The 15,776-nt window shown below is 36.4% G+C and overlaps 3 protein-coding genes across 6 annotated transcripts; 1 reads left to right on the top strand and 2 right to left on the bottom strand.

Annotated features, from left to right (window-relative positions):
* The first annotated feature begins 13 nt into the window (after nt 1-13).
* On the top strand, nt 14-2,927 carry LOC110786883 (uncharacterized). Its single transcript, XM_021991462.2, has 4 exons — nt 14-986; nt 1,233-1,336; nt 1,439-1,610; nt 2,340-2,927. Exons 1-4 carry the CDS (start codon nt 780-782, stop codon nt 2,457-2,459), a joined length of 603 nt encoding a protein of 200 aa, XP_021847154.2. The 5' UTR covers nt 14-779; the 3' UTR covers nt 2,460-2,927.
* A 3,537-nt stretch (nt 2,928-6,464) lies between these two features.
* On the bottom strand, nt 6,465-7,981 carry LOC110786882 (30S ribosomal protein 3, chloroplastic-like). The gene is made up of 2 exons (NM_001426369.1): nt 7,587-7,981; nt 6,465-6,998 (listed from the first exon to the last, which is right to left on the bottom strand). The coding sequence occupies exons 1-2, from the start codon at nt 7,839-7,841 to the stop codon at nt 6,714-6,716; spliced, it is 540 nt and encodes a 179-aa protein (NP_001413298.1). The 5' UTR covers nt 7,842-7,981; the 3' UTR covers nt 6,465-6,713.
* Nucleotides 7,982-9,265: 1,284 nt separating this feature from the next.
* On the bottom strand, nt 9,266-15,202 carry LOC110786880 (NADPH-dependent diflavin oxidoreductase 1). Of its 4 annotated transcripts, none has more exons than NM_001426370.1 (12): nt 14,995-15,202; nt 14,299-14,376; nt 14,087-14,191; nt 13,518-13,609; nt 13,085-13,266; nt 12,444-12,541; nt 11,674-11,748; nt 11,471-11,581; nt 10,930-11,067; nt 10,506-10,625; nt 10,159-10,375; nt 9,266-10,057 (listed from the first exon to the last, which is right to left on the bottom strand). In NM_001426370.1, exons 1-12 carry the CDS (start codon nt 15,130-15,132, stop codon nt 9,528-9,530), a joined length of 1,884 nt encoding a protein of 627 aa, NP_001413299.1. In that variant the 5' UTR covers nt 15,133-15,202; the 3' UTR covers nt 9,266-9,527. The 4 variants fall into 4 exon arrangements, with proteins under 4 accessions (NP_001413299.1, XP_056696712.1, XP_056696716.1 ...); XM_056840734.1 differs by having other exon boundaries at nt 9,364-10,057; nt 14,026-14,191; nt 14,274-14,327; nt 14,995-15,118; XM_056840738.1 differs by having other exon boundaries at nt 9,364-10,057; nt 14,026-14,191; nt 14,299-14,327; nt 14,995-15,118.
* Between the last annotated feature and the right edge of the window lie 574 nt (nt 15,203-15,776).

Raw genomic sequence — 15,776 nt, 5'->3', positions numbered from 1 at the left:
GATAAGAACAAATGTGATGATGTTTTAGTGGGTTTTCTGGAACAAGTATGGAATACGATTCTCTGAAGCCCATTATATGAACAGATTCACTTTCCTGATAATAAGGAACCTTACTTTTGCTTACTTTAGCGATAAAGAAGAATTCTGCCTAAATTCTAATCATTCGATTCTTAAACAGCAAGTTCTACTCATATGAGAATTCCAATATAGTGTTTAATCAAGCAGCATTTTCAGGACTTAGTTCAATTCAACTAAAGCAGAGATCAAGCGCAAAGGACAAAGTCTTTCAAGTCATTTCATAAATTAGAGACCAGAGATCGAGTCTTATACTTCGCAAACAGAAGTTTACTGATTCTGCTATAGTTCGATTATTTTAAAGCTTATTCAAAATAAGTTTCTTATTCAAAATATGACATATTTCTTTCAAAAGACCAGTTAATAATAGTTGAATCGTTCTCATGATGAAAAGTTCTCGTGACAGAAGATAATATGTTATTAGCATTTTAAAAGTTGCAACATTTTCTGTATGCGCCTGTTATTTTCAGACGAAATGATAAGTTTTTATCCGATAAACATGTGGAAATTGCAACGAAAAGGACTTTTAGTGGTCATCAATTTGAATGTTGTTATGCCGTACTGCCATGGTCTTATTGTTCTAGAGTCAATGGTAGTTCAAAAATTGGCATCTTTGCTTACTGGTTATCCCCTTCAGTTTTTGACCCACTTCTACAGTATCCTTAGAAAAGAATAAACAACAATTTTACTATAAATATATTTTGATGCACCCAAAATTTAATCAAACAAAAATGGGAAAAACATTGGATATTTTACTTGGAAGGAAATCATCAAAGCTAAGTAGTTTGGCAGAACATGCTATTACTAGGAACTCATATCACAAGAACCGGCAACAAGCACTCTTTTCATTTTCTTACTCTGATATTGTCCAACTCCTCAACCTTAGTCACCATGAACAAGCTCTTCTTCGAGTATTATTCTAGTCGCGCTACCTCTTAAAATATAATATTTTTGGGTGTCTCGATAACTACATACTCCCTCCGTCTGGAATCAATTGTTACACCGATAGCTAGTGTATTTGAATTCAATCTCTAAGTGAAAATTGAATCCGGACAGAGGTAGTACGTATATTGTACGAGCAATATTTATCAATTGATTAACGTACACGAGTATATATTATCCTAGACCAAATCTTGTTATCTTCATCTGTTTAACAGGTTGAACATGTGATAAAGAGCAAGAACATGTTGGATGCTTTCGATTTGATAGAGTCTTACTGTCAACTTCTTAAGCAAAATACGTCTTTGATCGAAAAAACCAAGTTAGTATTTGAAATCAATTCAATCTAGTACTATATTATTATTTAATTTAAAGAGTTTGCTCACCTTTTTTTTTTTTTTATTCTAATTTGTTGTTGTTTCAGGGAGTGCCCAGAAGAACTAAAGGAGGCCATAGGAAGCTTAATTTACGCGTCTACAAGGTTCGGAGATTTCCCAGAACTACAACATATCCGAGATTTTTTCACTTCAAAGTTTGGGCACCAATTTGTGTCACAAGCAATTGAGTCTCCTAGAGATTTTGGTGTCAATGATAAGGTAAATTGCACTATTCACTAATTTCGACATAAATTGATTTCCTAGGTGCATATATGATATGTACAAGCTTTGACTAAATTCAAGGTGTAGACGAGCTGAGTTGAGCCGAGTGCTTTCATATTCGTATTCATGCTCATTTAACTTCGGCGAGCTCAAGCTTGACCCAAGCTCCAAAACATGCTCAAGCTTTGTTCGTTAAAGGGATTTCGTGTTTAAAATGATTTGTGAACGACTTGTTTATTAATCAGGCTGAGTTCATAAGCGATATTTTTTTTTTTTCTTTCATACACAATTTTCCGGCTTTAATATTTGAAAATTTTAAAAGTAAAATGTTTTTTTTATTATGCGTTTCAGTTGTTGTAACGTTAAAAGTACAATATGGATTTTTTTTTATCTATAATACAGAATTGTGTATACACTAAATTGGTGATAATGCAATGATTAGATTCTCCAAAATAAATAAATTTGTTCATGAAAATAAATTATAACTAGACTGATTTATTTATAGACATAAATAAACGAATTGTTCATAAACATAAATAGTTAAATGTACGAGCGCATATATGTTCATGTTCAAGCTCATTTATTAAACAACTTTCGTAATTTGTTCAAATTCGTTTCATTTATTAAATAAACGAATATAAACGATATTTATGGGACTAGGAGTTGTTTAGTCTATGCTCATTTCACCCCTAAGTCTAAATATAAGGTTCTTGAATTTTGCTTCAGATTATACAGCAACTATCAAGAAGAAAACCAAGACTGGAAACAAGAATAAGCTTTCTCAGGGAAATTGCTTCCAATAATGGCACAACTTTATATTTACGCACAGATGTTCAACAACGATGAAGAAAATATCATTTATAAGATTGATCATGTTGCACTTTAATGGTTGCACCAAAGAAGATAATGGCAAATCAACACTACAACTTTGAGTCTTGACGAGAAGAAGCTAGCCGACGAATATTCACTGACCAACTACAAGCTATTAGCTATAGGAGATTAGCAGAAGCTAGGAAGTGAAAGATTATATATCCACAAGATTGAACCAATGAGGTATTGGCCTTGCGGCAAAGACTGAAGGCTTGTGCACGATATGCCGTTACGTCGTCAGAGGTTCAAATCGCCATTCTTCATTTCTAATGCCTAGAGTAACTCCAATGGTCATAAGAAGGACTTGCTCGCAAAAAATATATGAGCAGATAGTTAATCGTTGGTACATAAAATTACATAAGCAACTATCACAATATTGTAGCTCATATGAACAGATAGATCACGCAAAAAATGTGGATAAAATAAAATAAAATATTACAAGGAGCTACAAGGTATTGTAGTCAACAAAGTTTACAACTTTATTTATTTATTTAATTTTTTTTTTGTCCTAGAGGAGGCACTCTTAGAGCTCCATAGGATCCTAGAAGATGATGTTCCTCGGTAGTTTTATTGTTCTTAGTTTGTAGTTTGTTTTTTTTGTTTTTTATCTGGCTTTGTCTCATTTGCATAAGCACAAAGAGCTTTTTCTAATAAAATTAATTCATTGATAAAAAGTCCTATTACATCAACTAAAAACCTTTCAGCAAAACCAAGATCATTTACAACATTTTTTATACATGGCGAACATTTTTTATACTCTCTTTTGTACTCCGTACTTTCGTTTTTTACAACATTAATTCTTCAATCAAAGGGTTTATAAATCTGTTATTACGCGGTGAAGATGAGACTGTCATCTGATTTATCTAATCGCAGTTGAAGATTGTTCTCTAACTTACATTAAAATTGTTTAACTTGTTATGTTTCCGAAAATTCTGGCTATTTATAAGTTTTACTCCCTCCGTCCCGGAATACTCGCAACACTTCGACTGGACACGCTTGCCAATGTACAACTTTGACCACCAATATCTTTAACTACATATTATAAAAACTTATAAAAAATTAATATTTTGAAAATATATATTAAGATGAAGCCAACAATATATTATATACTAACATTTGTTTTCATATACTTGAAATAATATAGGGTCAAAGTGAATTATGTGAATAGTGCAAAAAGTCAAACCGTTTCAAGTATTCCGGGACAGAGGGAGTACATTATTAATTTATGTTTCGGTGTTGAAACAATGAGTTTCAGATTGAATACCCTTTCGTTGATGTGGAAGATCTAGCTTGATTGATTGTGTAGAATCCAAATATACCTGCACAATGAACAAAGTAACTGACATTGAGGGTGTTCCGAGGAAAACCCCTCTGATGCCTAAGTAAGTAATTGGTTCGGATTCTAGAGAGAGTTTTCTAGAGAATGAGTGTTAAGGCAATATTTTGGACATACCTTGAGTTATGCGCCCTGGCGGCTTATTTATAGTATTTGTGTAGTAAATGCTACGTAGGGCATTTATTACTTGATGGACCGTGGGCCGCTTAGATTGGCTGGACAACCCTTGATGGGTGTTTGGCTTTTATGTTGATTGCAGCCTATTGGGCTTTTGGGCCGTAGGACCAATTGGGAGTCAATTGGGCACCCAAACAACATGGCCCCAAGACCCGTTCCACTTAGATAAATGGATGGGTATTTACTTGACGGTTTTGAAGTCCAAAAGTCCCGCCAATTGATTCAAATATGAGATTTTTGAATCCATGCATTTATGACAAGTGTCGATCGCCTTGATTTTCTTTTGATCGTACGGTGCAGAATTGAGCGGAAGTTGGGCGGTTTTCTAGAAGATTTCCTTATAAATACGCGACCCATTCCATCATTTCAATCTTTATTCACACCGCTTTCTTAAAGTTTTAACAAATTCCAATGCTTTTTTGCTTTTGAATTCTTCAAATCTTCGCCACTGGAATTTGCTTCGGGGCTCTGCACCGTTCACTTTGTCGACGAATTTTGCTTCGGACGAAGGTAATTAACTCCTACAATCAACCACTTCTTCTGATTTACAGCCGAGGGAAATGGACCGATGATGTCCAACCCCCATTGTGCAAATGGTAAGGGGAACAATGTTGATTGTAGGGTTTGTGCTGGTTGGTGGATAGCCGGGGCGAATTTCTGGCATTTCTCACATTTCCTTGTCATCGCTTTTGCCTCGGAAACCATGGTGGGCCACCAGTATCCGGCCCGGAGCACCTTGTGGGCTAAGGCTCTTCCTCTGATATGGTTTCCGCAGATGCCCAAGTGGATCTCTCACAGAATATAGTCTGCGTCGGTTGGCCGCGCCCGACGCATTTTAGTAGTGGGGCGGTTGAGAAAGATTTCCTCATTAGCTCTTCGTTGGCGTCGATGATGAACCATCTGTTGAACCTTTTCAACTTCCTGGCTAGCAGCTTGTCTTCGGGGAGTTCTCCCCTCTCCATGTATGCTATGACTGTGTCCATCCAACTTGGCTCGGGATGCAGGTTGCATACTGTAGGGGGTGGTAGATCAATGCTTCTCTCTTGGTAAACTTACAGATGGATCGACCTATTCAGGCCGATGTGCGTTGAACTTGCTAGTTTTGGCAAGGCATCAACTTGTGTATTTTGTCCTCGGGGGATGAGGATGACTTTGAAAGATCTTAACTTTGACGTTAAGGATTTAATTTTTGCTAGGTAAGCTGTCATACTTGGCCATTTGGCCTCATACTCCCCTCGGATCTGGTTGGCTACAAGCTGTGAATCAGTTTTGAGGCATACTTGTTCGACTTCTAAAGATTGGCAAAGCTCTATCCCTGCATAAGCTACTTTCTCGATGAGGGGGTACCGAGTCTCGGCCCCCGTTAAAGTTCGGCTGGTGAAGTAGACCAGCTGTTGCTTTTTCTCTTCTTTCCGAAGGAGAACTGCGCTCACAGTCCCTAGACTAATTGCCACATACAAGTATAGGGTTTCCCCTTGCTTTGGTCTAGCCAGCGTCGGAAATTGAGTTAGGTAAGTTCTGAGTTGTTGGAACGCTTCTTTCTATTCCTGCTCCCATACTAGCTCGGGGTCCACTTTCCTTGGGATGCCTTTCTTTTTTAATTGGGTACTTTATGAATTATTGAAACTTCATCGGCGTTTGGTGAATTATGGCAAAACTCGGGGGTATTTCATGAAAAATCCGTTAATAAAATGTATCAAAAATTTAGGCAGACAAAAAAATTCAATAAGGTACTAGCTCACAAAGTGAACTAACACACAAGGTACTTTTTGACCATTTTGCTATTATTAAATTCTTAAATCGTCTTAATTCACAAAAGTTTGTCAATGGGAATAAGTTTGGCAACTGGGCACAGGCCGAGGGACGAAAAAACTTAAATTCTCCGTTTGGTAAGGCGTAAAACGTTTTCATTGTAAAATGATTTTCCATGGAAAACATATTCCAAGGGAAAACACAATTCCAAACTAGTTTTCCTTTGTTTGGTACCATAAAGGAAAATGGGAGAAGATGGTGAAGATTGAGGGGAAGAAAGGAGATGGAGGTAAGGAGGAAAGAAGGAAAAGTGGTTTCCCTCCCTTTCAAATGGAAAAGGGTTTTCCACCTTTTAGAGAGTCATGTCAAATTGTTTTCCATCATTTACCCAACCAAACAACGTAAAATAATTGAAAAGGGGAAAATCGTTTTCCATGAAAACGCCCTACCAAACGGAGCCAAAATGAAGATTGTTATTTCAGGATCAAGATGCTTTTTATTATACAGGATATAAAAACATAGGTTGAATCTTGTTGCAGGCAGAACTTTAGAAGTTGGCAGGGGATTTAGCTACGACTATGTAGTGTGCTATGTGCTACGTAGTATGACACTATGACCTAAACATGACCGGACCCAAAACCAAAAGACTCATAACCAGAAACTGAACTCGATACAACTAACCTACTAGACATCACTTAGAAAGAAGAGCTTCTTCTGCTCGTTATGTTCAGGCTTGATTGCTTATAAAAAAGACGTGACCTTACCAAACATGAAAAATATGACATGTTTATCTTCGTTCCTGTGTAAATTGAACCTCAGAAAATAGATACATAAATTCAAAGTAATATGACATGTTTATGTTCGTTCAATCAACTGGATATGACAATGAAGTAACAGTTTTTCTAGTTGACAAAAGCGAGAGAGATCTCCTACAAAATACAATGAAATACAACATAAGAAGCATTCTAAGATGCAAGATTACCACCACTTTGTTGCCACAAGTTGATGATATCAGTGGCTTGATTAAGAAGAATAATCATTTGTTTCTGGGATATCCATGGCTTATTCTCAAGCAATACTTTGAGTTCTTCCCAAGCATCTTTACGAGGCCAAAAGTAGTAAGGACTTAGTGGTACTGTACCATGACCAGGTATGGTTTGGTCTAGGGCTAGACCTATGTTTTTCTCCATCCATATGAACTTCAATACTAGCCTTGGTTTATCCATTGGTTTCACCAACACTTTGAGCTTCTACATTCACAATACAATTACCAAATCAAATCAGTCACAACTTAAACACTATACACAATCTACCAATCAATTGTGAATTGTAGTATTGTACTCAGTCCACAGAATTTCGTAATCTGGAAACACTGAACAAGCCAAACCAATATGATCAAGCTAGGAACATTAATAACTCGAACTTTTAATCCTATATATACGAAATTGTATATGTATATCAATGGTAAACCGGGATAACAGTTCAAAATCACCCAAATAATACAATTATTCATGAAAATTTCCTTGAATTTCAATTTCTTCACCACCAAACATAAATTCTATCTATGCAAACTAACATAACAGTTCAAAATCATTCAAAAAATTCTAATCAATATTTCAATTCATCCCATAAACAGAATTCAAACTAAACCTGTCCAATACAACAAAATTCGAGTAGCCAAAATTCAAGCAAAAAAATCAAAAACACCCCCAAAAGTTCCAATTAATTCATACATGCCCAGAGAATTCAAGCAAAAACCCACATCAATTCTCCCAATTTGAAGAACAGAAATTAACAAAAGAGGATAAAATTGAGCAAGAAAGAAAGAGAAACCTCACCTCTTTGTTGACAAGCAAGTCATCATCAATGTCTACCTCATTTCCCATGATTGCGACATCAGAAATAGTTTCAGGGGCAACAAAAAGGCTCCAATTGTTCTTCTTCTTCAATTGAGAAAATGATGGTGAAGAAAAGAAGGGTTTTGGGTTTGCGAAGGCGGGAGTTTTGAAGGGTTTAAGAGATAGTTTCGGAGACTGGTATATTGAAGGTTTAGCAATGGCGTTGATGTTAGGTTGAACCGCCATTGAAAGCATTTTGGAGTTCAAAAATGAAGAGAGAGAAAGAGATAGAGAGATGAGAAAGCTGTGCTTCACTGTGATATATGGAGTACTACTACCAGGATAAGGAAAATTTCTGAACAAGATGGTTTTCTGAATATTTTTTTTCCTTTTTCACACACAGTCAAAAAAAAAAAAAAAAAAAAAAGGTTAGTAACACGTCTCGTCAAAATTGCAAAAAGATATCAAAATTCTCAAGTAGGGATGGGCATGGGCTGGATCTGGGTGGTCTGATGAGACCCAGACCCAAACACATATTTTTTAAGCGGATCCAAATCCTCCTCAGATCTATTTTTCAGACCCATATCTAGGATCCAGTGGGTTTAATGAGTCTCGGGTAAAAAATGGATCTAGTATAATTATTTTTTTTTGTCTTAGAAAATTTTCCCGCCCCATTAATTTAACCGTCATTTACCATCACATATTAACATTCAATACATAAAATATCACAATTCGCAAATTAGTGCCAAAATACTAATGCATGCATGTATCTAAGGCTCTGTTCTGTTCGACTTATTTTGACTTATTTCAGATAAAATAAGTTCAAATAAGTCCAGTTAAATTCAGATAATATAAGTTCAGCAAAAATAAGTTTTTTTCAGACATTTTGAGACACAAATAAGTCCAGTTCAGACACAATAAGTTTTTTTTCAGATAAAATAAGTTCAGTTAAAATAAGTCCAATAAAACAGAGCTTATTTAGACTATTTCTAATTTCTAATAATTGACTGGGTTCATGGGCAGGATCTGGACCGAGTCTGGGTCTGAGAATATTGGACCAAGACCGAGACCCGTTTTTAAAAACATGAATCCAGATCCGCCCAGATCCATTGGGTAGACCCAAACCCTTAAAAATGGGTATGAGTCCGGTCCTAGACCCATGCCCATCCATATTCTCAAGATACGCACCAATCTCGATATATTCTCAATCTACCGTCCATATCATCAACAAAACCGGTCTAATTTTTTTTACGAGTCAGCAGTACATCGCGAATTAAATTAGCGACTTAGACCTATACATCGCCAATCCAAATGGAACTGTAGTAAGGAGTACCTTTTCTCACTCGTGAAAAAAATTCAAAAAAGAGAACTCAAAGAAACTACTTGCTACAGATATCACGGGAGTCGCCAACCCTCGCCGAAACCTCCCGACTCGCCACCCCGTTGTCCCTCTTCACTGGTCGCCTTCTTTCGCCGCCGATAGCAGTGGTTGAAGTGTAAGTTAATTCGTAAAATAAATAAATAAATTAGAACCTGAAAGTAAATTTTTATAACCCAACCCGACCGACCCATTTAACGGATCTACTCCCAACCTAACAAATGTTACTTCCGATACATTTTGATAAAAATCTTCCAACCTAACAAATGGTGCTTGGTTAGAGAACTTCTCTCCTCTCAACATCCCCTCTTCCTCCAAATTTTAAGACGCCCCTTACCAATATAGCTCCAGCCGACACATCCCGTAGCAGTATATAAAGTGGAAGCAGCTTAATGCATGTGTTTGATGCCTGTATAGAAGCTCATCTAGCATTACAAAATTACAATTTACAGCACACCTTGACTATAAGACAAGGTAAATTGACAATTCATAATTCTCTTAATTAAAATTTCAATGGTTAATGCTAAAACTTAAATTCAGCAGCATCTAAGACAAAACATTTCTCAGGACCAGGCTTCGACATGGTACCTACCAGCCTTCTCCAATGCCCTGAGCCATCTTGCAGCAGCTTCCTTTGGAACCCCACTTTCTTTGCTAATGATCTCTTCAAAAGTTGACATAACGTCAGAAGGCATTTTGGTTGAGGAACCAGCTATGTATACAGAAGCCCCATTACTGAGCAAATCCCACACTCTCTGCCCATGCTCCTGCATCTTATGTTGTACATAAACTTTCCGTGGCTGGTCTCTCGAGAATGCAACATAAAAGCCCCCGCCTTTTTCTTCTGAAAGAACCCCTCCATCTTGGGAATGGAATAACCAAAAATCACTGTATAAGAAGTCATCTTCTTTATTCCGACAACCAAAAAAGAAGAGAATGGGAGCAGTTGGACCATATTGACTCTGGACAGCTCTCTCTGCCACAAACCCTCTGAAAGGAGCACAACCTGTTCCTGGTCCTATCAGAATAAGGGGAAGTGATGGAGACGGGGCAGGAAGTAGGCCTTTCTGGAACCATACTGGCACAAAAACTCCTGTATAGGTCATTTTCAGAAGTTAGCATTTTACATCTCGGGTTCTTGACAAAAATGCTTCAGTCAATTAAGATATTTTTTAAGAATGATAAAGCAAACACCTTGTTGAGGATCGAGTCCGGCAAGCCACTTCGAGCAAAGACCATACCGCTTCCTCTTAAATGGTGTCACCCATGACACTACACTCATGGTCAAGTGCACTTCATTAGGATGAGCGATAGGAGAGGAAGAAATAGAGAAGGCTCTAGTTTTCAGTGGGGGAATTAGTTGAATCAACCATTCAAACGGCATTTGGACAGATGGGAAATCCTCCAAAACCTAAAATCCATTGACCAGATTTATGAAATAAATGAACTTGTGAAGATGGCAGATGATTGGGATATATATATATATATATATATATATATATATGTCAAGTTTACTTCCAAGAAAAAAGAAAAAAACTCACCTCAAGGACAGTTCTTCTTTCCTTTTGGTTATATTGGTATAAATCATCTCGGCCCTCAGCTGAAGCAAAATATTCTAGTCTTTCCTTTTCATGCTCAGCAGTGGCAAAGTAACTCATCACCTGCAGTACAAGATAATATTCAGAACCTAACAAAAGAACTAATACTAACATCAACATTAACCCGATGCCTCTAAAGAGGCTTCCACCTTGGGAGGGGGTAGGGAATCTGAAAGAGGCAGCCTACCTATGTAGCAGTTGGACAAAAAGGTCCAACTGTGGCACAGTTAGTTCAAATCTTTCAGAAGTATTCCTATCAGTGCATTATTATAAGGCATGGAGACAGGGATACCAAAGTGGAATGTTCAAAAGAATGAAAGACGAATGGTGTTGGGAAAACATCTTTAACTTCCAGAATTAACAATACCTCAAAAAAGTAACGTCTAGGGGAAGCAGAGGCAACATCCATGGTCGACTCCACAAATGTTCTTAGTCTGACGGGTAGGCCAGATGCAGCATCAGCATCAACATCAGCATCAGGATTGCTTGAATCTCTCAATTGAACCTGCATTGGCGATAATGTTTCCATTTTATTCCTAGACTTAAATAGGACAGGAGCAGCATCAATACAACAAAATATCATCTTCATTCCTTTAATCTTTCAATAAACTATTCTACTTGATTTCTAGTATCTTATCTAAATATTTTCTGCTGGAATTACAAAGGAAACAAAGGCTACTCAGTTTCTTTTCTCCATTTTATAAGGCAAGCAAAATTGAGAAGGGAGAAATTAAGCTATCCAAAATCTTCAGTTTATGACAACCACAACCTATTTATTATGTTCCATACTCCATGATGTCAATGTCAAATTTCTTGATGTATAAATAGTGAGTAACAACTTAAAGTTCATTTTACATCTTCAAGTTCAAAAAGAGCAGAAGGAACCTGTAGCGGTCAAAATTACGTACTGTGATGATTGATTCAGGGTCCAAGTTACAACGACGTATGAATGCATCTACAGCATCAGGATTTTGAGATGGAAGCATCTCAACCACATCGCCAACTTCATATTCAACTTCCTGAAAAATGACTGAATTGCTTCAACTACAAGGAAACACTTAATTTAAACAGTTGTCAACCAGTACCTTTCTTATTGAAGTATAAAACTTACAATTGAATGAAATCCAAATTCAAGATGTCGGACATCTCTCCCAGAGCCTGCTCGTGTAAGTAAACAGTTTCTTGTCTGAAAGAGTAATTTTCAACCGATCAAACAATACTAAATGAAAATATCATATTTATTGTATTTCCTACACAAAAGAAAGTAAATATTATGCAGCACAGATCTTACATCATCTCTGGTGCAATGACATATGTCACTTTAACTATATCCATATGCAAGTAATGCAACTGCACTAGGGTGTGACACATATCCATACTGGAAAGTTAATTCATCAAAAAGAACTCATGTTTAAAAGCTTAACATGTCAAAGTCAAGTTAAACAAGAGTTATGTAAAAGGATACTTGTAAGTTAGTAGTAAAAACCAGCGTATAGTCAGTTTCTAGGCCAGATGTTAAAGGAACTGTACGTCTGTTTCTCCATATCTATACTGCTACAATCATCCAACTACATGGCAGTGAAATGTTAACATAATTTCTTACTCAAACCTTATTTGGGCCCCTTTTATTGGCTAGAAATACTGTTGGAAGAAGGCAATAACAGATTTAAAAAGCCTAAAGGAAGAAAATAATGCTCTCAACAATCTCAAGTCTCAGCACTAACTGTTAGAGATACCAAACATATAAGAGTCGCCTAAATCCTACACCAAAAGAATCTCAAAAGAAACCATGTTAAGCATAAAAAGCGAAACGACGGAAATCCCATCATCATGAGAATAACCATACATATCACACATTGCTGCAAAATATGTGGTATATACCATTTTTAACCAGCAGTGAGGCCTACTCTTATCTGAAGGAAATCTCGCAGGAGACATCAAGCGAGCTCTTTCAATCTGCGATGCCCTGGACTCCAAATCTGATAGAAATAAACAAAAAATGACTTTTCTAAAGGGAAAGCATTATGACATAAAGGCATAAATTTTCAAAGGTCCAGAGTTAATGAATACTTCCTCCGTATTTATTTAAGAGATACACTTGGCCGGACACGAGTATTAAGAAAAAGAATTGAATGAAATAAAGTAATAAAACAAGTGGGGTTGAGTAGATATTTTAATAAGAAAAACAAGTGGGGACCATATCATTTTAGGGAGTTGGGGGTGGGGGTGGGGTGTAGATACATTATTTAATTAGATGGTGGGGTTGATAAATTACTAAAAATGGCAAGTGTATCTCTTAAATAAATACGGCCGGAAAAGGCAAGTGTATCTCTTAAATAAATACAGAGGGAGTACCAACAATTGGTCTGAGTGAGACAGCAGAACAGTGAAACTTCCGGTAGACAAACAAAATTTAGTTTACTACCTCTCCCAATTAAGTATCGAGTAGATTAGAACTATATAAGATGGAGGGAAAAACCCCCCCAATTTTATTACAATTTCAAGAAGCAGAAACAAGTTACCTGGCGTAGTTGAGTATATTAAACTCGCCCCATCTTTGACATGATATCTTACAGACACTTTAGATTGATCCAGAAGTTTCATATCTGGAACGACATCTACTCCGATCGGAAAGAGGCTTGGATTTATTTGATATAATGAACTCCATAATAAAGACATCCAAGGATCTAGAGATCCCTCGTACCTTGATTTACCAATGAAGAAAAAAGCTAAGTCAATATGACATACTGATATCATGTCCTTGTGACCTTGTCCCAAGAAACAATAGTAAACAGGATACAAAAGGTTAACTGAACGAGTCACATAAAAATTATGAGCTGTAGGAACTTTTAGATAATGCAACAACAGATGAGCGTAACATGTAAAACATAATATTGATCTTTCATGGTGGCATAGATGTATTATTTAGCATAAACGTTGTAGATCCAAGCCTACCCTGATGGATGCTGATCATCTCCAAGACCTCTTTCAATAATAGGTGTTCCGCCAAGATCTGAAAGCCTTTTGTCCAGCTTCTTTGCAACAAACTACAACGATATGGAACAAAATAAGGTTCTGACAAATGCCTCAAAAAGGAAAATATGCATCTCAAAATGCTAACTGAGATGTTGGTTGCATTGAAGGGGTGCAGACGTGCAGTAAATGGGAATGTTAATCGTACAAATAGTTAGCAATTATACATTTTTTGGAATTAAGTTACATAAGCTGATTTCTTACTCTACTATATCTTATAGAAAGGCATAAGAAAATAAGTAAGCAGTTCTTTTCTTAATGAATTGGCCCATTGTAGACAGTGGACTGTAAGTATATAACAAATTATCTATAGTACCCATCAGAATCCTTCATGAATCAGTCACGTAGTAGCCTTTTTTAAGCACTATGCACATGCTTCATTATCTAGAGCTAACTGATATACAACATAAGCAGATACCAAAATCCCTACCAAGATAGAAAGAGGTACCATAGTTGCCCAACGATAAAGAGAACCCTAGAAGTAGTATTACATTGTATTTCTGGTATCCTGAGTCTCCCAATCCAAAAACTGCATGGTGTACTCCTCCCAACCAGTCTCGAGTAAGGTGCCTTTGCAATAGATGCCTCCAAAACACCTGCACTTAAAAAGATTGGATTACTCGTCATTGAAATGGATAAAATATGAAAATTCTATGGTGTTCTTTATCCAACACTAACCTTCAATGAATCATCCAACACTAACCTTCAATGAATCAGGTGTGTCCCCCTGGCCTGTGGTAGACACAACAAAAATTACAGCTCTTTGATTGGGCAGCAAACCCTAAGACGAGAAAGAACAATGTATTAAAATCCATAATGCGACAGCAGTCGACGAATGTAGTAAGCACTAAACTATCTAAGCCTGAAAATTTACACTGTAACCTTATACTAATACACACATACACGCACACGCACACGTCCAAGCAATTATTTTACCAATGTTCTGAATTGAGTCTGTGCACAAGAATAACGTGTAAGACTCTAAGCAATAAAGTTCAGGAAATCTCATGCAAATATAATAAAAGTTCATCAATTACAGTTTCACAAAAGCAGAGTTTCCTTACTCAAACACAAACAAAATACTGGAGTACCATGAATTCCCTATTTAAAGAATATTCTACAAATAGTTCATGCCTTTTCCTGACCTGGCCACTCAAATTATGAACAAAAATGGAACTTCAATTTCGACATCAAAACAAAGTTCCATTTCAATTAACAGTCAGTCAATCAATCAACAATAAGAAAATATAGGGTTATGAACACCCAGTCAATCGATCAATCAGCATGTTCTTCCTACTTTCAACAATCAAAAGAAAGAATTCAAGTAAACAAAATAATTGTAGGTAAAAGGAAGTATAAAATTGAAAGAATAGCAAAAGTGAAGAGAGATGGAAATTACGGGGTCAAATTGGTCGATGGACAGGAGAGAGACAGGGCAACCTCTGCGATTAGCTTCTCGACCGATGCGTTCAGCAACATCCATGGCATTACCGGTCTGAGTTGCGTAGAGTATCAGTAGTTTGGGCTTCTCCTCCATTGAAATTGCTTCTTCCTCTTTAATGGCTGCTTCCACCTCTCGAAAAAGCTTCAATGGCTGCTTCCCCCTCTCGCAAATGCTTGCAACGTTTATTCGCTACTTCTTTTTTTGTTTGTTTGTTTGTTTTTTTTTTTTTTTTTTGTTTTTTTTTTTTTTTTTTTTAATTTTAATTTTGTATGTACATTGGTAGTCGGTTTGTTTCCCTAAAAAAGGAGAGGGTTTGTTTTGGAGTCAAGTTTAGAGCTCCATCAAGTCAATCAGATGATTGACGAGCAAAGCATATTAAGGTAGAGATATTTTGATAAATAAATTATCCAAATATACTCCCTTCGTTTTATAATGTTCCTTACTTTTTCATTATTACGGTCTCCAATACACTGCTTTGACCGTTAATAATTTTAATTTCGTATTAGTAAAAATTATAAAAAATTGATATTTAGAAAATTTATATTGAAACGAATCCAACGATATCCCACAAATTAACATTTATACTCTTAATCATACTATTAATTACGGTCAAAGTTTTTAAACTTTGACCATATGAATAGTAAACACGAGGAACATTATGGAACAGAGGGCGTACAAACTAAATATTAAATACAGTGATTTTTATATTAAAATACATATATTTTAAATATCAATTA

This window comes from Spinacia oleracea, chromosome 1, assembly GCF_020520425.1.
Source record: "Spinacia oleracea cultivar Varoflay chromosome 1, BTI_SOV_V1, whole genome shotgun sequence".
Taxonomy (NCBI): Eukaryota; Viridiplantae; Streptophyta; class Magnoliopsida; order Caryophyllales; family Amaranthaceae; genus Spinacia; species Spinacia oleracea.
Note: the sequence above shows the minus strand (reverse complement) of the source record. Positions and strands in the feature narration are given on the sequence as shown.

Bases quoted from the DNA above. Each gene is read 5' to 3' on its own strand.
- LOC110786883 (XM_021991462.2), top strand. From the start codon at position 780: ATGCACCCAAAATTTAATCAAACAAAAATGGGAAAAACATTGGATATT. The intron at 987-1,232 runs GTATTATTCTAG...TCTGTTTAACAG, and splicing joins ATGAACAAGCTCTTCTTCGA to GTTGAACATGTGATAAAGAG. The intron at 1,337-1,438 runs GTTAGTATTTGA...TTGTTGTTTCAG, and splicing joins TCTTTGATCGAAAAAACCAA to GGAGTGCCCAGAAGAACTAA.
- LOC110786882 (NM_001426369.1), bottom strand. From the start codon at position 7,841: ATGCTTTCAATGGCGGTTCAACCTAACATCAACGCCATTGCTAAACCT. The intron at 6,999-7,586 runs GTGAGGTTTCTC...TTGTGAATGTAG, and splicing joins ACTTGCTTGTCAACAAAGAG to AAGCTCAAAGTGTTGGTGAA.
- LOC110786880 (NM_001426370.1), bottom strand. From the start codon at position 15,132: ATGGAGGAGAAGCCCAAACTACTGATACTCTACGCAACTCAGACCGGT. The intron at 14,192-14,298 runs GTTAGTGTTGGA...TTTTAAGTGCAG, and splicing joins ACACACCTGATTCATTGAAG to GTGTTTTGGAGGCATCTATT. The intron at 10,626-10,929 runs GTATTGTTAATT...CTTGTACTGCAG, and splicing joins CTAGACGTTACTTTTTTGAG to GTGATGAGTTACTTTGCCAC.